This window comes from Diabrotica virgifera, chromosome 4 (genome assembly GCF_917563875.1).
Source record: "Diabrotica virgifera virgifera chromosome 4, PGI_DIABVI_V3a".
Lineage (NCBI taxonomy): Eukaryota > Metazoa > Arthropoda > Insecta > Coleoptera > Chrysomelidae > Diabrotica > Diabrotica virgifera.
Window position 1 is genome coordinate 179,975,242 of NC_065446.1, and position 25,050 is coordinate 180,000,291.

The 25,050-nt window shown below is 33.9% G+C and overlaps 1 protein-coding gene across 1 annotated transcript in view; it reads right to left on the minus strand.

Moving 5' to 3' along the window:
• Positions 1 to 25,050, minus strand: part of LOC126883273 (neuroplastin) — a 221,750-nt gene that overhangs the window by 53,276 nt on the left and 143,424 nt on the right. Inside the window, exon 3 of the mRNA XM_050648608.1 lies at positions 7,142 to 7,326. Coding sequence (XP_050504565.1) covers positions 7,142 to 7,326 — 185 coding nt within the window. The remainder of the gene's footprint in view (positions 1 to 7,141; positions 7,327 to 25,050) is intronic.

The following is a 25,050-nucleotide window of genomic DNA, read 5'->3' on the forward strand; positions in this document are numbered from 1 at the left end:
ATGAATAAAACAGATAATATTGACAAGAAAAATGTTATATATGTTATATATGTTTGGAAAAAAAAATTTAAACGGGCGATGTATTGACGGTGAGTAGATAAGGCCACTCAAATTCAAAAATCCTTTATGGATGGTACGTTAGTCAACTTTTCTTCTCAGTTTTTTGTTAAATTCTCAAAGTAAATATAATAAAGCATAACATAAAAAAATCGTGATGGAGGTATTTTCCAAAACAAGCTAAAAAAATTCTGAAACTTAGATGTATTGCGCGCTATTCATTAATACGTCTCAAATTCAAAAATCCTTTATGGATGGTACGTTAGTCAAATTTTTTTCTTAGTTTTTTGTTAAATTCCCAAAGTAAATATAATAAAGCATAACATATAAAAAAAACGTGATGGAGGTATTTTCCAAAACAAGAGAAAAAAATTCTGAAACGTAGATGTATTGCGGGCTATTCGGTAATACGTCTCAAATTCAAAAATCCTTTATGGATGGATCGTTAGTCAACTTTTTTTCTCAGTTTTTTGTTAAATTCTCAAAGTAAATATAATTAAGCATAACATATAAAAAAATCGTGATGGAGGTACTTTCCAAAACAAGCGAAAAAAATTCTGAAACTTAGATGTATTGCGCGGTATTCGTTAATACGCCTCAAATTCAAAAATCCTTTATGAATGGTACGTTAGTCAACTTTTTTTCTCAGTTTTTTGTTAAATTCTCAAAGTAAATATAATAAAGCATAACATATAAAAAAAACGTGATGGAGGTATTTTCCAAAACAAGAGAAAAAAATTCTGAAACTTAGATGTATTGCGGGCTATTCGGTAATACGTCTCAAATTCAAAAATCCTTTATGGATGGATCGTTAGTCAACTTTTTTTCTCAGTTTTTTGTTAAATTCTCAAAACAAATATAATTAAGCATAACATATAAAAAAAATCGTGATGGAGGTATTTTCCAAAACAAGAGAAAAAAATTCTGAAACTTAGATGTATTGCGGGCTATTCGGTAAAACGTCTCAAATTCAAAAATCCTTTATGGATGGTACGTTAGTCAACTTTTTTTCTCAGTTTTTTGTCTCAAAGTAAATATAATAAAGCATAACATATAAAAAAATCGTAATGGAGGTATTTTTCAAAACAAGCGAAAAAAATTCTGAAACTTAGATGTATTGCGAGCTATTCGTTAATACGCCTCAAATTCAAAAATCCTTTATGGATGGATCGTTAGTCAACTTTTTTTCTGTTTTTTGTTAAATTCTCAAAGTAAATATAATTAAGCATAACATATAAAAAAATCGTGATGGAGGTATTTTCCAAAACAAGTTTCAGCAATACATCTAAGTTTCAGAATTTTTTTCGCTTGTTTTGGAAAATACCTGGATCACGATTTTTTTATATGTTATGCTTTATTATATTTACTTTGAGAATTTAACAAAAAACTGAGAAAAAAAGTTGACTAACGTACCATCCATAAAGGATTTTTGAATTTGAGACGTATTAACGAATACCGCGCAATACATCTAAGTTTCAGAATTTTTTTCGCTTGTTTTGGAAAATACCTCCATCACGATTTTTTTATATGTTATGCTTAATTATATTTACTTTGAGAATTTAACAAAAAACTGAGAAAAAAAGTTGACTAACGATCCATCCATAAAGGATTTTTGAATTTGAGACGTATTACCGAATAGCCCGCAATACATCTAAGTTTCAGAATTTTTTTCTCTTGTTTTGGATAATACCTTTATCACGTTTTTTTTTATATGTTATGCTTTATTATATTTACTTTGAGAATTTAACAAAAAACTGAGAAAAAAAGTTGACTAACGTACCATCCATAAAGGATTTTTGAATTTGAGACGTATTAACGAATACCGCGCAATACATCTAAGTTTCAGAATTTTTTTCGCTTGTTTTGGAAAATACCTCCATCACGATTTTTTTATATGTTATGCTTAATTATATTTACTTTGAGAATTTAACAAAAAACTGAGAAAAAAAGTTGACTAACGATCCATCCATAAAGGATTTTTGAATTTGAGACTTATTACCGAATAGCCCGCAATACATCTAAGTTTCAGAATTTTTTTCTCTTGTTTTGGAAAATACCTCCATCACGTTTTTTTATATGTTATGCTTTATTATATTTACTTTGGGAATTTAACAAAAAACTGAGAAAAAAAGTTGACTAACGTACCGTCCATAAAGGATTTTTGAATTTGAGACGTATTAATGAATAGCGCGCAATACATCTAAGTCTCAGAATTTTTTTCGCTTGTTTTGGAAAATACCTCCATCACGATTTTTTTATATGTTATGCTTTATTATATTTACTTTGAGAATTTAACAAAAAACTGAGAAAAAAAGTTGACTAACGTACCATCCATAAAGGATTTTTGAATTTGAGACGTATTAACGAATACCGCGCAATACATCTAAGTTTCACAATTTTTTTCGCTTCTTTTGAAAAATACCTCCATCACGATTTTTTTATATGTTATGCTTTATTATATTTACTTTGAGAATTTAACAAGAAACTGAGAAAAAAAGTTGACTAACGTACCATCCATAAAGGATTTTTGAATGTGAGACGTATTACCGAATAGCCCGCAATACATATAAGTTTCAGAATTTTTTTCTCTTGTTTTGGAAAATACCTCCATCACGTTTTTTTTTTATATGTTATGCTTTATTATATTTACTTTGAGAATTTAACAAGAAACTGAGAAAAAAAGTTGACTAACGTACCATCCATAAAGGATTTTTGAATGTGAGACGTATTACCGAATAGCCCGCAATACATATAAGTTTCAGAATTTTTTTCTCTTGTTTTGGAAAATACCTCCATCACGTTTTTTTTATATGTTATGCTTTATTATATTTACTTTAAGAATTTAACAAAAAACTGAGAAAAAAAGTTGACTAACGTACCATCCATAAAGGATTTTTGAATTTGAGACGTATTAACGAATACCGCGCAATACATCTAAGTTTCAGAATTTTTTTCGCTTGTTTTGGAAAATACCTCCATCACGATTTTTTTTATATGTTATGCTTTATTATATTTACTTTGAGAATTTAACAAAAAACTGAGAAAAAAAGTTGACTAACGATCCATCCATAAAGGATTTTTGAATTTGAGACGTATTACCGAATAGCCCGCAATACATCTAAGTTTCAGAATTTTTTTCTCTTGTTTTGGAAAATACCTCCATCACGTTTTTTTTTATATGTTATGCTTTATTATATTTAATTTGAGAATTTAACAAAAAACTGAGAAAAAAAGTTGACTAACGTACCATCCATAAAGGATTTTTGAATTTGAGACGTATTAACGAATACCGCGCAATACATCTAAGTTTCAGAATTTTTTTCGCTAGTTTTGGAAAATACCTCCATCACGATTTTTTTATATGTTATGCTTTATTATATTTACTTTGAGAATTTAACAAGAAACTGAGAAAAAAAGTTGACTAACGTACCATCCATAAAGGATTTTTGAATTTGAGACGTATTAACGAATACCGCGCAATACATCTAAGTTTCACAATTTTTTTCGCTTCTTTTGAAAAATACCTCCATCACGATTTTTTTATATGTTATGCTTTATTATATTTACTTTGAGAATTTAACAAGAAACTGAGAAAAAAAGTTGACTAACGTACCATCCATAAAGGATTTTTGAATGTGAGACGTATTACCGAATAGCCCGCAATACATATAAGTTTCAGAATTTTTTTCTCTTGTTTTGGAAAATACCTCCATCACGTTTTTTTATATGTTATGCTTTATTATATTTACTTTAAGAATTTAACAAAAAACTGAGAAAAAAAGTTGACTAACGTACCATCCATAAAGGATTTTTGAATTTGAGACGTATTAACGAATACCGCGCAATACATCTAAGTTTCAGAATTTTTTTCGCTTGTTTTGGAAAATACCTCCATCACGATTTTTTTTATATGTTATGCTTTATTATATTTACTTTGAGAATTTAACAAAAAACTGAGAAAAAAAGTTGACTAACGATCCATCCATAAAGGATTTTTGAATTTGAGACGTATTACCGAATAGCCCGCAATACATCTAAGTTTCAGAATTTTTTTCTCTTGTTTTGGAAAATACCTCCATCACGTTTTTTTTATATGTTATGCTTTATTATATTTACTTTGAGAATTTAACAAAAAACTGAGAAAAAAAGTTGACTAACGTACCATCCATAAAGGATTTTTGAATTTGAGACGTATTAACGAATACCGCGCAATACATCTAAGTTTCAGAATTTTTTTCGCTAGTTTTGGAAAATACCTCCATCACGATTTTTTTATATGTTATGCTTAATTATATTTACTTTTAGAATTTAACAAAAAACTGAGAAAAAAAGTTGACTAACGATCCATCCATAAAGGATTTTTGAATTTGAGACGTATTACCGGATAGCCCGCAATACATCTAAGTTTCAGAATTTTTTTCTCTTGTTTTGGAAAATACCTCCATCACGTTTTTTTTTATATGTTATGCTTTATTATATTTACTTTGAGAATTTAACAAAAAACTGAGAAAAAAGTTGACTAACGTACCATCCATAAAGGATTTTTGAATTTGAGACGTATTAACGAATAGCGCGCAATACATCTAAGTTTCAGAATTTTTTTCGCTTGTTTTGGAAAATACCTCCATCACGATTTTTTTATATGTTATGCTTTATTATATTTACTTTGAGAATTTAACAAAAAACTGAGAAAAAAAGTTGACTAACGTACCATCCATAAAGGATTTTTGAATGTGAGACGTATTACCGAATAGCCCGCAATACATATAAGTTTCACAATTTTTTTCGCTTCTTTTGAAAAATACCTCCATCACGATTTTTTTATATGTTATGCTTTATTATATTTACTTTGAGAATTTAACAAGAAACTGAGAAAAAAAGTTGACTAACGTACCATCCATAAAGGATTTTTGAATGTGAGACGTATTACCGAATAGCCCGCAATACATATAAGTTTCAGAATTTTTTTCTCTTGTTTTGGAAAATACCTCCATCACGTTTTTTTATATGTTATGCTTTATTATATTTACTTTAAGAATTTAACAAAAAACTGAGAAAAAAAGTTGACTAACGTACCATCCATAAAGGATTTTTGAATTTGAGACGTATTAACGAATACCGCGCAATACATCTAAGTTTCAGAATTTTTTTCGCTTGTTTTGGAAAATACCTCCATCACGATTTTTTTTATATGTTATGCTTTATTATATTTACTTTGAGAATTTAACAAAAAACTGAGAAAAAAAGTTGACTAACGATCCATCCATAAAGGATTTTTGAATTTGAGACGTATTACCGAATAGCCCGCAATACATCTAAGTTTCAGAATTTTTTTCTCTTGTTTTGGAAAATACCTCCATCACGTTTTTTTTATATGTTATGCTTTATTATATTTACTTTGAGAATTTAACAAAAAACTGAGAAAAAAAGTTGACTAACGTACCATCCATAAAGGATTTTTGAATTTGAGACGTATTAACGAATACCGCGCAATACATCTAAGTTTCAGAATTTTTTTCGCTAGTTTTGGAAAATACCTCCATCACGATTTTTTTATATGTTATGCTTAATTATATTTACTTTTAGAATTTAACAAAAAACTGAGAAAAAAAGTTGACTAACGATCCATCCATAAAGGATTTTTGAATTTGAGACGTATTACCGGATAGCCCGCAATACATCTAAGTTTCAGAATTTTTTTCTCTTGTTTTGGAAAATACCTCCATCACGTTTTTTTTTATATGTTATGCTTTATTATATTTACTTTGAGAATTTAACAAAAAACTGAGAAAAAAGTTGACTAACGTACCATCCATAAAGGATTTTTGAATTTGAGACGTATTAACGAATAGCGCGCAATACATCTAAGTTTCAGAATTTTTTTCGCTTGTTTTGGAAAATACCTCCATCACGATTTTTTTATATGTTATGCTTTATTATATTTACTTTGAGAATTTAACAAAAAACTGAGAAAAAAAGTTGACTAACGTACCATCCATAAAGGATTTTTGAATTTGAGTGGCATTATCTACTCACCGTCAATACATCGCCCGTTTAATTTTTTTTTCCAAACATATATAACATATATAACATTTTTCTTGTCAATATTATCTGTTTTATTCATTTTTGATAAATTTATACCAAATTTTTGTGAAAATATGAAAAAAAAATTATGGATGGAATTTATGGCTAAGGTAACACCGGTACCTAGTGGAGGTGTTAAATTTAGCGATACTAACTTATAGATTGGCATTATATTGATTGTTTCTCACCTTTAGACGTATCGAACGAATTTGAGAAATGCCACTGTCACAGTGACAGTTTTAGTTAACATACTCCTCTGATACGTCTAAAGGTGGGAAACAATCAATATAATGTCAATTTATATGTTACTATCGCTAAATTTAACAACTCTACTAGTTTTATTTCTTTTTATCTCACAATTTAATGTTTTCCACCTTTTGCGCTATTTTGCCGGTTATTAGCACGCTCATCACTGTATATTATATTCCGCAAAAAACTTTACAACCATCTCCCTCTACAACTTAAATCTGCAGCATCTTTTCCCAAATTCTGTAAACTGACAAAAGCCTACCTATCACAAAAACCATATTATTTGGTAGAAGATTTTCTTAATCAATAACTAAGAAATTACAGTACCCTTTGCACAAGTAGTATTTTTATAATTTTTTTATCTATATTTGGGTGTCATATGCAGCAGCTTAACTTTTAAACTTATTAATTACTAGGTGGACTATGCAATTTGCAATTTATTTAAATTTTTAAATTTTGCAATTGATTCTTTCTTTTTAACTTCATTATTATTATTTTAAATTATATTCACGATTTATGTAATTTTAGTAAATTAAATTATTGTTTTGTTTTCTTGATTTTTTTTAAATTTTTGAGGGTTGTCGATAAAATTTAACAATTTTTATTTGACAATAAAGCATATTTCTTTTTCCATTGCAGGTTTTTTCCACCACTTCATACATTTCTTAATCTTACAATGTTCTCATTATCGCTTGACATGTCAAAGTCGTCCTGATTCAAAATAGAAAGAATAGTAAATGTTTTAACTTACTTGTCACTCTAATTTCAGCATATACTTCGTCTGGCTTGCCGGGATTTGCAACACACTTATAGTTACCAGCAAAATCATCTTTTGGGTCTGACAGTGTCAATGTGACCTGACTTTTTTCTTTACTATAAGATGATTTTACATTTTTAAGGGCATCTATCTTCGTTACCTCGACATCATTTCTCGTCCTAAAATAAAAAAAAATGCTATAGCTTTTTTAGTTCGATCATAAAAATACTTTTTAATATAAACCATGTCGAATAATAACATGTTGTAAACATAAAACATGTAAAATCAATTTACCGGAGAATAAGGTCTTTTGGTCTTGAACTTTACCGACCACGCCTTATCTTGCGTTAGTCGAAAGCCATAATACTCTGGGCTAATTAGCAAAATACAAGGAAAAGTTATTTACCAGCAATTTTATTGCTGGAATCAAATCTTATGATTCTATATATTAATAATATGTAATGATACGCTGATACGCGGAACACACATCGACACTTGGAACCGTGCGATTCTCTCAAATCGCGCAGATGCCCCCACCCAGTTCCACCTCTCCGAAACAACACCGGCACACGGATATTTAAGGAGGCCGCAAGAAGAGATCCGACAGTCCTGAAACGACAGTTCTGGGCTCCAAATACCAGCCAAGCGAAGTGAGCCAGGCAGGCCGACCTGAGTAGCGAGGTGCACCGTAGTGAAGTGATTTGCGGCTCATAAGTAAACGGAGGCACGCGTAGTGAGCGGGCTCCCGATAAACTTATATATTTGAATAACATTGTTAATTTTGTTCTTCTTTTCCAGACGTCTATCCGGAGGAGGACTTCGCTGCGACGAATAGAATGAGATATATTTTTTTATTTATTTTGTAAATAATTAGACTGAATAGATTTATTTTGTTTTAACCTGTGTTTTACTGAATCTGTCGTCTTAGAAGAACTAACCATCACAAAATTGGCGCCCGAGCAAAAAATTAGAATATACGCAGGTAAACGTCGTTCCTCGACGCCCGGAAAATACCAAAAATGCCGACAGATAAAGACACAGTCTTAGTAACAGGTGCCACGACAGGTACGTAATGGATAAATCGTCTTTCCATAGAAGAATTACAGCGCGACGCCGAAAGATGCGGAATAGATTCCAAAGGAACCGTCGACGAGTTAAGGTTAAAACTCAGAACCTTTTATAAAGAACGCGGGGAAGCAACATGAACAATCCCAAAAATCAATACTTCCAAGGAAGCCAAACCAGATACACTGACCCAGGAAATTTCGATAATCAGAAGCCAATTACAAGACTTAACAATGACAAAACAAATGAGGCAATCAGATTTGTTAAATTAATTACGGAGGTGGAACACACACTTCGACAAGGAAACATTCGGATGCGGTAGACCTCATAGAGAGAATAGACGAGTTAAGCCTAGCCTACGAGGTCGATAAGCAAGATCTGCTAAAAGCATTACCAGAATTGTTAGGAGACCATGCATTGTTATGGTACCGAAACAACAACAGAAATTGGAATTCAGCAAAGATTTTAAGAAGGCTTTCTATCCCAGAGAATATTCGCTACAACTAGAGGAGCAAATCAGAAACAGGAAGCAAAGGAAAAACGAACCAGTGGATAGATATATCACGGATATTCAAACATTAATCAGACGAGAAGGATCTTTTTCAAGAAACCAAGAACTCGAAAGGATATATAAAAATATGCTGCCAGAATATAAGCTTTATGCTCGCCGCCGAGACTTCGAAAATTTATCGGAATTGCAAGAATTAGCCCAAGAATACGAAACTTTAGAAGACGAAAGGACCCGAGAAAATCAAAATTTTAGCGGAAATTGGAGACGTACAGACCCTACAGAATACGATACCAAAAGGACATGCTTTCGACGTAAGATGTCAGGTCACTTCCGTAAGAATTGTAAAAACCCATGGAAAAAGTTTTGTTCGCGATGCGGCAAAGAAGGGGTCTACAGCAGTGACTGCTGTTCCAGACGTCAGGGAAACGAATAACAGACTGGAGAAACAAGGAGTCGTCCCAGTCTGAGGAGCAAGATTCTACTCCGTTCGTTCTCGCCGTTGCACAACAAGTAAGCAACGACATGAGACTGTTCGCATCACTGAAAATCGGACAAAGATCTTACAGAGCATTAATTGACACAGGGACCATTAAAAATTACGCCGGAGATAGAATAGCGCAGATATTCAAACACTCTCTACATAGCTATAATGGAAGAACTAGACTAGCAAACGGATCTTCAATGGAGCTCAACCAGAAGTTGACAGTTGACTGCGAGATCGATAATTTACAAACAAGACAAAAATTTATAGTAATGCCAGGGTTAACGGAAGATGCAATACTAGGAGTGGAATTTCTCAGGAAACATTCGATCGAACTTAAGTTCGATAGGGATACGTCCAAACAGTACGAACAACAGCAAGAAGAAACATGTAACACTATAAAAGAGTCCACTCAAAATACAGAGCTAGAAAGGTTCCTAAGAAAAGAACTTAGGGAATTCGAGAGGTTAACAGGACCCACCAACTTAATAAAACACGAAATAAAATTGAAGAAAAGGTGCGATCCCGTCAAACAGCGATCCCGTCAAACAGCCGTATAGGCGGCACGGACATCTTGGATTTTAAAGCACCCTAATATATGTCTGTGTAGATATTGGCATTGAATCCGACCCGGGCCGACCGTCACATGTAACACCGTTGCCGTATCCTCTATTTTTTCATACTATCACGTTACAATTTTTTGTGATATTATATTTGTGTGTGAAATGTATCATTTTTGTGTATTTTAGGTATGTTCTAATATGTTATGTATTGTTATATTTCTATTTGATATGAAAATTAAATTTTGATAATTATAAACAGAATTCAATTTAATATAAAATATTTTCAATTTTCTCAACCACGGGCATATAAATTTAAAACAACCTGTATACAACAAATTGTTATATTTAATTTTAAGAAGTGATTAAATAAGACTCAAGTGAAATCGATAATAGGCCATTATCGTTTGTTCGCGGAAGGATCGATCATTAGCCGATGCTAAATAAGACTAAGTGGAAATAGAGAGTAGGTCATTAAAATTTGTATATAGTAGAAAGTAATTTTAGAATGGGAATTAACTATTTTCTTTGAAATCCATTAAGCATATTTAGAAAGTTTAAAAATTGGTTTTGAGGAATACTGCGAATGAGAGTTAGTGGTGGAAGTTTGATTTGTGAATCTGGAAGGGATATTTAGAAAGCAGGGGAATGAATGACAAATAGAGATCAGAATGTTTTGAGCTGTCGAGAAGTGAAGTCGAGTAGTAGACGGTAGTGTACGGAGAGTGAGAAAGCCTGTGTAGTTCCGTGAGTGTGAAGTATCTATCGTAGAACGAGAGGTAGGCCAGGTTGAGAGTAAAAGAACCTCCTTGAGCCAAGAGTTCCCGGTAGCTGATTGCAGTTTCGAAAAAGGTAGAACACAGCATCACGACAGAAGCAGGAAACGAGAGCTATACGAGCTAGTTTCAGAGGAGAACATTACTGGAAGCCAGGACGAGGTTTGGATTGCAGCCAAGGATAGCAGGAAACGGGTCTTGTGTGAAGACATTCTCAGTGCACCAGAAAAAGGTCAGTCTCATTTGTTTGGACATGAATGTATGGGTTTTTCGTAGTAAATACCACATTTAAAATTGAAGAAACATAATCAATAATATCAGAAAAGCTTCATCAAACTTAAATAGAATTGTTGCTAATAAATCATAATAGTTAAATGTTAATAAAAACTTTCAATTGGAAATCAAAAGAAAATAAGATTCCCATGTGTAAATGTTATGTTTAAGAAAAATAAGATATAGCAAATATTAAGCAGTGATTGCCATTTAAATAAAATAAACAATATTTTGATTACAATTGTAACCCATATGTGTTATTATTTTACTCTTTTCTTTCCTATCCCGATTAGGAACCATTAAGAAATACTTAGAAGCCACGTATGTAAGTAATTAATTTTATAAAAAGCCCTGAGATTGAAAACATATTGATATGTGATCTGGTAAATTAATTAGATTATTATTAATGCATTGATTAAATTAAATGACATATAAAAATATTATCTCATATCAATAATCAAGATCACAACAACTGGCGCCCAACGTGGGGCATTGTTAAGTATTTCTAGTGGCAAATTTGAAGGATAGAAAGAGTAAAGCCGGTATTTGAAAATTTATATGCCTGTGGTAAAAAGTAAGATACTTACATTTGATAACATAAAATTTTAGATCTCTTTAGGTACAAATTTTACATAACTGATTTAATATTTTATTTTTACGATATTTACATTTGATATATTTATTGACAATTTATAATATTTGGGTGAGAAAAAGTCGTCTTGGTAACATACTAGTAAAATTTCATATTTGGCGGGGACAGTACTTCTTGAAAACAAATGTCTGTGACAAGAAGCCAAAGCAAAGACAACAAAAAACAAAAAGAACATTCAAATCAAGAGAATAATTCAGACCAAGAAGATATTTTAGACACGACAATCATGGCATCAGAACAGCAAGAATTATCAGGAATAGATAAATTATTACAAATGATGCAACTCCAGTCACAAAGAATAGAACAAAAAATGGATAAAAATCAGGAAGAAACATCAAAGAAAATGGATAAAGTGGATCAAAAAATGGATGAATCACAACAAAAAATGGATCAAAAAATGGAGGAAACACAACGAAAAATGGATGAAACACAACAAAAATTGGATCAAAAAATGGATGAAACACAACAGAAAATGGATGAAACACAACAAAAAATGGATGAAACACAACAAAAATTGGATAAAAAAATGGATGAAACACAACAAAAAATGAAACAAGCAATAGAAGAGAACAACAAGAAAATGGAGGAACGCATAGAAAAGGAAGTAAAAGGATGTTTAACAACAATGAAAAACGAGATGAAAGAACAAGAAATGAAAATTCAAAATAAAATAAAGGAGATAACGAATTGCCAGAAAAAAGAAATGGAAAGTTTGGAAAACAAGTTGCAAAACGCTATTCAAGCAGACATAGAAGAAGTGGAAAGAAAGATTGCGGAAATCAATACCCAACAAAATGTCGGAGAAAGAAGAGAAATGGTTATACATAGCACAGATGACGTGAAGATAAGGTTTGGCGGGGATGTAAGAAGATTACACCCAGTGCCGTTCATAAATAGCCTGAAAAAGAAAATACAGCACATCGGAAATTTCGAAACAGCAAAAGAAACTATCAGAAACCATCTCAAATATGAAGCAAGCCTATGGTTCGATAGCAAAGAAGAAGAATTCGGCAATTGGCAACAATTTGAACAAAAATTTTTGAATTATTTCTGGGGAAAAGTCCAACAATTGGAAATTAACAAGGAATTGCAAAATGGGAAATACAATGATAGGATGGGTGTATCAGAAAGGACATATGCTTTGCAAATTTACTATAACGCAAAACATCTACAATATAATTACTCATCGGAACAATTAGTCGAACTGATTGCAAGACATTTCGAAGAAACGCTGGAAGACCATATCACATTGCACAACTACAAAGACATAGATAGTTTATGCCAATTCCTACAAATAAGAGAATCACGTTTAAGAGAAAGAAAATCAAGAAGGTCGCGAGAAGATTACAGGTTCCGAGAAACACAGGATTACAGAGATAGAAATCAAAATAGGAGGGACTATACAAGACGAGAATTTAATCCCAGAAGGGAAAACGAAAATAGAGACAACGGAAGAGGAAATTATGAACAAAGAAATAGGCAATGGAATGAGGACAGAAATCGAGAATACCAGAATAGAAACACCACACGCTCAAATCAAGAAAACAGAAATAATGGTAGACAAAATGAACAGGGATATCGAGAAAACCGAAACAGATCCGACAGACCAAGAGAAAATAGAAGAGAAGTAAATAATACCCAGACAGATGAATATGACGGAGAGAGACATTATGACGAAAATATAAACAACGATGAGCAACCGGCGTCTTTTCACGACGGCGCTCACTAAAAAACCAAAAATCAAACAGGAATCTTTTGTAACCCCAAGGAGTTTATTAAATTGCTTAAAAAAGGAATAAAATGGAATTGGAAAGAAGAACAGGAGGAAGCTTTCGAAACATTAAAACGAGAATTCTCAAAAGGAACGAAAATATACCACCCCATTTACAATTTACCTTTTATACTCCGAACTGATGCGTCCATACAAAAATTTGCAGGAGTTCTGTCTCAAATACAAAACGACCAAGAAGTACCGATATGTTTTATATCTCGAGTGACTAAAACACATGAAAGAAAATATAGTGTTACAGAATTGGAGTTTGCCAGTGTACTATATTGCGTAAACAAATTGAGGTTTTACTTATTGGGAGCAAAATTCACAATCGAAACAGACCATGCAGCTTTAGTACATATCATGAAGAATAGATTAGTAAATAATAGAATACATAGAGGCATTCTATTATTACAGGAGTATGATTTTGAGTTCCGATATATAAAAGGAAAAGACAACATAATAGCCGACGCTCTAACACGGGATGAGGACACCGGAAAAAAGGAAACAATTACTCTACAGGTGGGACTAAATAGATTAATACAAGAAGAAGGGATATATTCTTTAAATGAGATAAGGACAAACCAGGAAGACCTAGAGGAAAGAGAGAAAAGAAGAGCGGAAGTAGAAAATAACATATATTTTAAGAGAATAGACGGAAAGGAACTATATTTAGTGACACAGACATTGGCCGAAAAGATAATAAAGAAATTACATGAGGACAATGGGCATATCGGTAGCAGAAAAGTTTGGCTCGTTTTTAGGGAAAATTACATAAGCCGACAGGATTACCGCATTGCAAAGGAAATTACCCAGAAGTGCGATGTATGTCAAAAATATAAGAGTCGGAATTTCAAAAACGAAAATGTTGCCAAAAATATTGAAGCCCGAAACAAACTAGACATTGTAGCAATAGATATGTTAAGCGATCTAATTATGACCACTAAAAGGAACAAACATATTCTGGTAATGGTGGATGTGTTTTCAAAATACGTAAAATTATATAGTTGCCGCACCACAAAGGGGGAAGAAATATTAAGAAAAATCGACAATTTTATAGCCATAGTAGGAACACCAAAAAAGATTCTACTGGACAATGCAACGTATTTCCGAAATGATCGTTTCAAGGGACAACTTCGAGAACGAGGAATAGAGACAAATTTTGTCAGCATCAGGCATCCACAGAGTAATCCTTCTGAACGATTCATACAGGAAGTGACGAAATTTCTCCGCATTGCAACAGATGGTCAACATCGCCACTGGGACAGGAAAATGGCGGAAATAGAAAGGTATCTAAATACAATTCCGAGCACAGTAACAAAAGAGACCCCAGAATACATCATGAAGGGTGTACTGCCGATAAGGCCATGGGAAGACCAAGAGCCAAAAGAATATCACCAGGTGATTGAAACCGTACAGAGAAGATTACGGCGAAGCAACGAAAAATATATCCAAAGACAGGAACAAAATAGAAAAAGAAGACCAGTGACTTTCCAAAAGGGTGAAAAAGTACTCGTGAGGGCATTACGAGTATCAAATCTTCCTGGGGGCATTTGCGCAAAGTTGATGCCTGTTTTCGAAGGCCCGTACATCGTGAATAATGAAAATGGGATAAATAGTTATGAGTTGAGGCACAGGAACTCGGAAAAGATCCGAGGAATTTATAATATTCACGATGTATACAAATATCACGAATAAAATACAGAATTCCATGAAGTAGATAGTAAGTTAGGATATAAGACGTAGATTAAAGTAAGGAAATATACAGGGAGTTGGTTTTGCCTCGAGAAAATTTATTTAAAAAAGCAGATAAATTTTATCGAATACAAGGCGGGGATTTGTTATATTTCTATTTGATATGAAAATTAAATTTTGATAATTATAAACAGAATTCAATTTAATATAAAATATTTTCAATTTTCTCAACCACGGGCATATAAATTTAAAACAACCTGTATACAACAAATTGTTATATTTAATTTTAAGAAGTGATTAAATAAGACTCAAGTGAAATCGATAATAGGCCATTATCGTTTGTTCGCGGAAGGATCGATCATTAGCCGATGCTAAATAAGACTAAGTGGAAATAGAGAGTAGGTCATTAAAATTTGTATATAGTAGAAAGTAATTTTAGAATGGGAATTAACTATTTTCTTTGAAATCCATTAAGCATATTTAGAAAGTTTAAAAATTGGTTTTGAGGAATACTGCGAATGAGAGTTAGTGGTGGAAGTTTGATTTGTGAATCTGGAAGGGATATTTAGAAAGCAGGGGAATGAATGACAAATAGAGATCAGAATGTTTTGAGCTGTCGAGAAGTGAAGTCGAGTAGTAGACGGTAGTGTACGGAGAGTGAGAAAGCCTGTGTAGTTCCGTGAGTGTGAAGTATCTATCGTAGAACGAGAGGTAGGCCAGGTTGAGAGTAAAAGAACCTCCTTGAGCCAAGAGTTCCCGGTAGCTGATTGCAGTTTCGAAAAAGGTAGAACACAGCATCACGACAGAAGCAGGAAACGAGAGCTATACGAGCTAGTTTCAGAGGAGAACATTACTGGAAGCCAGGACGAGGTTTGGATTGCAGCCAAGGATAGCAGGAAACGGGTCTTGTGTGAAGACATTCTCAGTGCACCAGAAAAAGGTCAGTCTCATTTGTTTGGACATGAATGTATGGGTTTTTCGTAGTAAATACCACATTTAAAATTGAATAAACATAATCAATAATATCAGAAAAGCTTCATCAAACTTAAATAGAATTGTTGCTAATAAATCATAATAGTTAAATGTTAATAAAAACTTTCAATTGGAAATCAAAAGAAAATAAGATTCCCATGTGTAAATGTTATGTTTAAGAAAAATAAGATATAGCAAATATTAAGCAGTGATTGCCATTTAAATAAAATAAACAATATTTTGATTACAATTGTAACCCATATGTGTTATTATTTTACTCTTTTCTTTCCTATCCCGATTAGGAACCATTAAGAAATACTTAGAAGCCACGTATGTAAGTAATTAATTTTATAAAAAGCCCTGAGATTGAAAACATATTGATATGTGATCTGGTAAATTAATTAGATTATTATTAATGCATTGATTAAATTAAATGACATATAAAAATATTATCTCATATCAATAATCAAGATCACAACAGTATATATATATATATATATATATATATATATATATATATATATATATATATATATATAGGTTTTTACTTGATTATTTTAAATCATTGTGACGTTTAACTTGCTAGAAACCTTGTAATATTGTGTACCTAATGTGTTAAAAGTAAGTAGTTTTGAAACACCAATTAAGTAAAGTTTATTATGTTGTTGTTTTCACCAATTTTGAAAAAATGTGAAAACATTGAATTGTCCACGTCCGTCTGTCCGTCCGTCCGTCTTGTCTGTCTGTTTGCAAACTCAACTCCTTCGTCATTATACCAGGTAGAATGACAAATGAGGTGTCAAATGAAAGCTTATCCAAGGATGGTCCTAAAGGTGAGAAATTTAACCTAGGCTGTCTGTCCGACCGCGTATATGATTCCTTCGTCACTGTACCAGGTAGAATGACAAATGAGGTGTCAAATGAAAGCTTATAATCCAAGGATGGTACTAAAGATGAGAAGTTTGACATAGGCTGTCTGTCCGCCTATCCGTCCGACCTGGTATAGTGACAAAGGAGTTATATTCGCGGACAGATAGACAGACGGACAGACAACCTAGGTCTAATTTCTCACCTTTACTACTATCCTTGGATTATAAACTTTCAGTTGACACCTCATTTGTCATTCTACCTGGTATAGTGACGGATGAGTTATACTCGCGGTCGGACGGACAGACGGACAGACAGCCTATGTCAAACTTCTCATCTTTAGTACCATCCTTGTACTATAAGCTTTCATTTGACACCTCATTTGTCATTCTACCTGGTATAGTGACGAAGGAGTTATATTCGCGGTCGGACGGACAGACAGCCTATGTCAAATTTCTCACCTTTAGTACCATCCTTGTATTATAAGCTTTCATTTGACACCTCATTTTTCATTCTACCTGCTATAGTGACGGATGAGTTATATTCGTGGTTGGACGGACAGGCGGACAGACAGCCTATGTCAAATTTCTCACCTTTAGTACCATCCTTGTATTATAAGCTTTCATTTGACACCTCATTTGTCATTCTACCTGGTATAGTGACGAAGGAGTTATATTCGCGGTCGGACGGACAGACGGACAGACAGCCTATGTCAAATTTCTCACCTTTAGTACGATTCTCGTATTATAAGCTTTCATTTGACACCTCATTTGTCATTCTACCTGCTATAGTGACGGATGAGTTATATTTGTGGTTGGACGGACAGGCTGACAGACAGACAGCCTATGTCAAATTTCTCACCTTTAGTACCATCCTTGTATTTTAAGCTTTCATTTGACACCTCATTTGTCATTCTACCTGGTATAGTGACGAAGGAGTTATATTCGCGGTCGGACGGACAGACAGCCTATGTCAAATTTCTCACCTTTAGTACGATCCTTGTATTATAAGCTTTCATTTGACACCTCATTTGTCATTCTACCTGGTATAGTAACGGAGGAGTTATATTCGCGGTCGGACGGACAGGCGGACAGACAACCTATGTCAAATTTCTCACCTTCAGTACCATCCTTGGATTATAAGCTTTCATTTGACACCTCATCTGTCATTCTACCTGGTATAGTAACGGAGGACTTATATTCGCGGTCAGACAGACAGACGGACAGACAACCTAGGTCTAATTTCTTACCTTTAGTACTATCCTTGGATTATAAGCTTTAATTTGACACCTCATTTATCATTATACCTAGTATAATGACGGAGAAGTAAATGTTATTATTCTATTATTCTTGTAGGTATATTTAACATTGATTGAAATTATGAAAGAAATATATAGAAAAGAGCATGGCAACACTGTGATGCACAAACATAAAAATGCAGCCACATTCAGCTGTGCCAGCTGTGCGTTACATAGGGTGCTTTAAAATCCAAGATGTCCGGCGGCACAATCCCGCAATGCTGCAGATCATCAACCAGGAGGTGGACAAGATGTTGAAAGAAGGAACCATCGAACCCTCCGCAAGTGGTTGGAGTTCACCGATTGTACTAGTTAGAAAAAAGGATAACTCGTACAGATTTTGCATTGACTTTAGAAAAGTCAATGAACTATCAGAAAAGGAACATTATCTATCATCGGCTAGCGACGCGTTCACCAGCAAGCTAGCGCCAAAGTACTCAGAACTATACATAGTAACATCCGTGATATCACCAGTAATCGTAAAACTGAAATTTACCGACAGCAGTAACTGCAAGCAGATGACGGCGCATGTAAAAGATTTAAAGCCGTGGGTGGGGGAAGACGTCTCGACAGAAATCCCATCCCCACCAAAAGAAACCGGTATTTAAGCAGCAATACTAGCACTCAGAATTTAGTTCGTCCACATCAACCATGGAAGATATACTAGACATTCCTGAGCAGATGACCCCTCTAGGAACGCCAGAGAGACCCGGACTGCCCGTGACACCAGGGAAAGATGCGGAACGGATATTGAAGAGGTTCCACGAACTATTCGGAACACCGCCATCCCCGCCAAGGAAGCAGAGTGTCCTCGAATCCCCGGCGGCCCCGGATACGCCAACGGGTCTCGAAGCCCAAGCCCTATACGCGGAACACACGTCGACACTTGGAACCGTGCGATTCTCTCAAATCGCGCAGATGCCCCCACCCAGTTCCACCTCTCCGAAACAACACCGGCACACGGATATTTAAGGAGGCCGCAAGCAGAGATCCGACAGTCCTGAAACGACAGTTCTGGGCTCCAAATACCAGCCAAGCGAAGTGAGCTAGGCAGGCCAACTTGAGCCGCAAGGTGCACCGTAGTGAAGTGATTGACGGCTTATAAGTAAACGGAGGCACGCGTAGTGATGATGATGATGATGGTGATGTTTGGCATGGAAACTAGTCCATTTGCCACAGATTTTTGCATGTTAATATAATCTTATTTTAAGTAGCTCGCGTAGTGAGCGAGCCCCCGATAAACGTATATTATATTTGAATAACATTGTTAATTTTGTTCTTCTTTTCCAGACGTCTATCCGGAGGAGGACTTCGCTGCGACGAATAGAATGAGATATATTTTTTTACTAAAAAGGGGTAGTTCCCTGGATTGGCTGTATACCTTATAGTTAAACAAACTGGAACATGAAGTAAAAACCACTTCTATGTAAAAGGTATATTTACTAAAAATTTTTAGAATCCCAATGGATTCAATAAAATGAGTTCATCAGAACGTTTTCAAACCTATCGGTCCATCATCAGTGATTTGAATACTTGCAAAATAGCTCCAGAACCAAACAATGGTTGTGATTATAAATAAATCTACATTATGTTGAAATAAATTTAAAATGGCTAAACGCCGATGTTCAAGGATTAAACCTCTGGGAACATGGTGAAACTCTACCCGAGGACCCAATCAACCATCTTCGGTCAACGATGACTACTAAGTGACACTGTCACTGAAGATGGTTGATTGGGTCCTCGGGTAGAGTTTCACCATGTTCCCAGAGGTTTAATCCTTGAACATCGGCGTTTAGCCATTTTAAATTTATTTCAACATAATGTAGATTTATTTATAATCACAACCATTGTTTGGTTCTGGGGCTATTTTGCAAGTATTCAAATCACTGATGATGGACCGATAGGTTTGAAAACGTTCTGATGAACTCATTTTATTGATACGAAGTTATACGAAGCAAGTTTTCAATCCTAATAGAAAATAATTAATATTGAAAAATATCAAAAATCACTAAAAGATTTTTAAATTGAAAACTTACTGGTACATCCCCATGTATACGCCTCCAAGACTTCTACAATTTGCAAGTCATATGGATGCTGCAGTAAAGACGATAGGGAAGGAATTCTAAACCTTGCAATTCAAATCCCCCGTCTGCAGCCGGCTAGGAACTGAAAGATGCACCATAGTTACTCTACTGAGTAATACGAAAATAAAATAATAAAAATGTATACCATTTTTATTCGGCTGCAATACGAAGGAAAAACAATCCTACTTTTTAATTAGAATAAGAAGTGCAGCCAGTCCCTTTAACTGCAGTTTTCTGCTCTTATTGGAGCGTCATCAGAAGGAACGTAGGCACTGTTCTCCTTAATCCAATCAAATCGCATCGAAAAGGTTTTCCCAAATATTGCAGCCAAAGTGATGGTAATGGGTGGCTAGCGCCATCTGGCCGTAAAAATACGAACAAGTTTTCAATCCTAATAGCAAATAATTAATATTGAAAAATATCAAAAATCACTAAAAGATTTTTAAATTGAAAACTTACTGGTACATCCCCATGTATACGCTTCCAAGACTTCTACAATTTGCAAGTCATATGGATGCTGCAGTAAAGACGATAGGGAAGGAATTCTAAACCTTGCAATTCAAATCCCCCGTCTGCAGCCGGCTAGGAACTGAAAGATGCACCATAGTTACTCTACTGAGTAATACGAAAATAAAATAATAAAAATGGTATACATTTTTAGTTTACCCTACCCTAGCTGGTAGCTAGGAACTGAAAGATGCACCATAGTTACTCTACTGAGTAATACGAAAATAAAATAATAAAAATGGTATACATTTTTATTATTTTATTTTCGTATTACTCAGTAGAGTAACTATGGTGCATCTTTCAGTTCCTAGCCGGCTGCAGACGGGGGATTTGAATTGCAAGGTTTAGAATTCCTTCCCTATCGTCTTTACTGCAGCATCCATATGACTTGCAAATTGTAGAAGTCTTGGAGGCGTATACATGGGGATGTACCAGTAAGTTTTCAATTTAAAAATCTTTTAGTGATTTTTGATATTTTTCAATATTAATTATTTGCTATTAGGATTGAAAACTTGCTTCGTATTTTTACGGCCAGATGGCGCTAGCCACCCATTACCATCACTTTGGCTGCAATATTTGGGAAAACCTTTTCGATGCGATTTGATTGGATTAAGCAGAACAGTGCCTACGTTCCTTCTGATGACGCTCCAATAAGAGCAGAAAACTGCAGTTAAAGGGACTGGCTGCACTCCTTATTCTAATTAAAAAGTAGGATTGTTTTTCCTTCGTATTGCAGCCGAATAAAAATGGTATACATTTTTATTATTTCATTTTATTGAATCCATTGGGATTCTAAAAATTTTTAGTAAATATACCTTTTACATAGAAGTGGTTTTTACTTCATGTTCCAGTTTGTTTATATATTTTTTTATTTATTTTGTAAATAATTAGACGGAATAGATTTATTTTGTTTTAACCTGTGTTTTACTGAGTCTGTCGTCTTAAAAGAACTAACCATCACAAGGTATGCAAAGTCCGCAGATAGTGTGCTACTTTTTTTATAAACAAAATGGCGCCCGAAAATCGTGTTTTTTCAATTATTGCTTTATAACTCAAAAGATTTTAACTTTTAACCAAAAACATCCAAATAAAAATTCACCGTAATTAAATTCTGCATAGAGACATGTTTTTCCCGATTTACTTCGACGAAAATTTTCCTCGGAAAATGCGAGTTTTTTCAACAAAACCTATAATTTTCAACTAAAATTTTAGGTAAGTAATTATTTATCAATAATTAAATAACTTGGTGACATAAAGCCCTATAATGAACAGTTTAGCAACAATTAAATTGTTAATTAAAAATTTACGGTCGCTATAATAACCATAATAATTATGACACATAAGAATAGCTATGATTTTTGTATAAAAAGGCACTATAACTATCTCATGTACTTTATACAGAATTGAAATTGGACTATTTAAGCGGCCTCAGGAATATTTTAAAATTATAAACAATTTTTTGGCTTATAAACAAATAGAATATCTCAGCAACTATTAAATTAAATTAGGAAAACGGCATTGGAAAGAACGCGGCAGGTCGCTTCTTAAAAAAAAACGTTTAATTGCGATGAGTGGTTTCTGAGATATAACCGGTCAAAGTTGACCGGCATGTACGGCGAAGATATAAACAATAGGATGGTAATTTTCGAAACATCACCTTTTTATTTCGTTACTCTCTCTCCACACAATTTTTCATATCTTTAAAAACTCATAACGTATATTATAATAATAGAAACTACCTGTATTACGAGTGAAAAATACCAAAATTTCAATCAGGCTCTGCCTCTACCCTTCCTAGACTCTGTGGTTAGGGAACGTTTTCACCAATAAGAAGTTGTTTTTATTTAGAAACAGTTCCGGTAGCAGTTGGTGTTGTCTCTTTTAGGCATTTTCATTTATAATGTAAGAAATACGAGCTTTGGCTTGATTCTTTTTAGAACCAGTCAAATGTTTCTTAGAATAAGCAGCGTGGGAGCAGCAATTTATATTTTAGGTATTATCTTTTAGGAAACTTGTTAATGTAAGAAAGGTCTTGTTAGAACTCAGTGCAACCCCAGCACTTGCCTTTTTCAAGGCCCATAGTGCGAACCACATTGCCTTAGCCCTGCAGGACTGAGGCGTAGCGGACCTGCGAAGCCGTCCGTAGATGAAAAACGGACGAGGACCCAATAGGGCGGGGGTGAATTGAGTAGCCCCTTGCATGGAATAAGTTGGTGGCCCTTCGCGGGGAACTTACGACACCAACTTATTCCTCCTATTGTGGACAAGTTCACCCCGCGGTCGCTGCTTCACGCAGTCGAACTCAACTGCTTGAAGCTGTCCGTGTACGGCCGAACTCAACTGCTTGAAGCTGTCCGTGTACGGCCGATCTTAGGTGGTTTTGTTATCAAAATGCATGAAAGTATTTCATAAACGTTATATTTGTAAAATCTGCGATTTATAATCTTTAACAAATGAAGGGCCAGGAGAAAGAACACACAACATTTGCGCTCAAATACTTGGTACAGTCACTGAAAAGCTCTTTTTTACAGTCAATCACAGCGAATGGTGAAGTTTCCTTCATCCTCCCCGTATTTTTCTTTTTTTTTTAAGATTTTGTTCCCTACTTCATCACTACTTTCAGCCAAATCGCTGTCCATATCTCTAACAAAATAAGTATTAACTAAAAAAACACTGAGGCACACAACATCATACAACAAAGCTTAGCCTTTCAAACAAAGTTCAAGCTCCAACAGGAGCAAACAAAATATTACAACAAACAGAATGGAGCTAAAAACTTAACATTCTTTGAAGTATTAGCATTTTGTATGGATCAAGGACTTTTAAAAGAAACTCGCATCGTTCTTTTCCCTGCACTCGCGACCTTCATTGTTTTTCTCCTTTGCGTCTAATCTTTTATGTTTTTAAGAGGCTACATCAGTGCGCCATCAAAACGGAGAACGCGTTCCAAGATTGCAGCTTTAATTTTGAATATTTTTTCGAGATATTTGGCACACATATTTGTATTATAGTAAAGAATGGCGGTACAGAGACCAATTTGAGAAATACGTTAGTATGTGGAAATTACTCTATAATTAAATAAAATATTACAAAAACGAGCCTGTACCGCCATTAAGAACAAAAAAATAGTATATTGTACGATAAGTGAGAAAAAAGACATATTTCTCACGAGTGCAGAAGTTTGTTGACACGAGTCGAGGCACGAGACGAGTGCCGCAAATCAAGCGAGGGAGAAATATGCCATTTTCTCACGTGTTGTACACTGTACTTTTTCTATGGAAGCGTTGTTGTAAAGAGTTCAAACTTCACAATCAGATAATTTAGGTGCTTTTAGGTATATTATATGCCTAAATTGAAATAAAATACATATACACATATGTAGGTATTTAATATTCTTAATATTTATATACTTTATTTATTTAAAATTATAATTCACAGTTATATTTGAACAGTTTTAAAAGGCAATTCTTGGTAAGTTTTGCTTCAACACGTTTTGTTTGACAAAAATAATTGTGTTTGTATTGTGCATGTTACCATGGAAACGGCGATCGTGTGTATGGAAAACCAGAAATGGCCGACTTTTCTCACTGCGTGAGAAATGCCGTTTTGAATGTATGTAAGTAGTGAGGGAAATGGCACATTGTATATTGTATAGCATACATAGAAAAATACATTTTCTTCAAATAAACTTTTTTATGATATGACTAGATTTTGTATCACATTGGAACTACTAAAATTGATTATCTGTAACAAGAAATCTAATATAACTAATAACTGATTAGGCAACATACAGAAATAGTCACTGTCATTTTCACAAACCTGCGTCGGTTTTCTAAGTGTAATAGCATGATTCTCTTATCTGTATCGATATCTGTTCAGTGCAGTAGTGTATTATTTTCTAAGATATTGGAATTCGTTAGTGTTGGTTCATAGGGAAGTAGTGTTTGTTTACAATCATTTTATTGTATTAAAAAAAAGACTAAATTCCTTTACAAAAGGCATATTTGTTAAAATTCCCTAAAAAGGGCTACATCACAGAACTAGTTTTCGATCAGATGACCGATCATCATCAGTGCTGACCTAAAATGCGTATACCCTGATAAGATAATGCAAAGTTTTTAAAATTTTTTTAAGCTTTGCATGATCTTATCAGGTTGTACGCATTTTAGGTCAGCACTGATGATGATCGGTCATCCGATCGAAAACTAGTTCTGTGATGTAGCCCTTTTTAGGGAATTTTAACAAATATACTTTTTATAAAGAATTTTAGTCGTTTTTTGTAATATATGGTATGCAATACAGCCAACTACAGGAAAATTTTTTCCTCGAGGATTTTTATTATATTTTTGTGTAAACTAAGTTGTTGGACTATTTGAAAAAATAGATTATTAT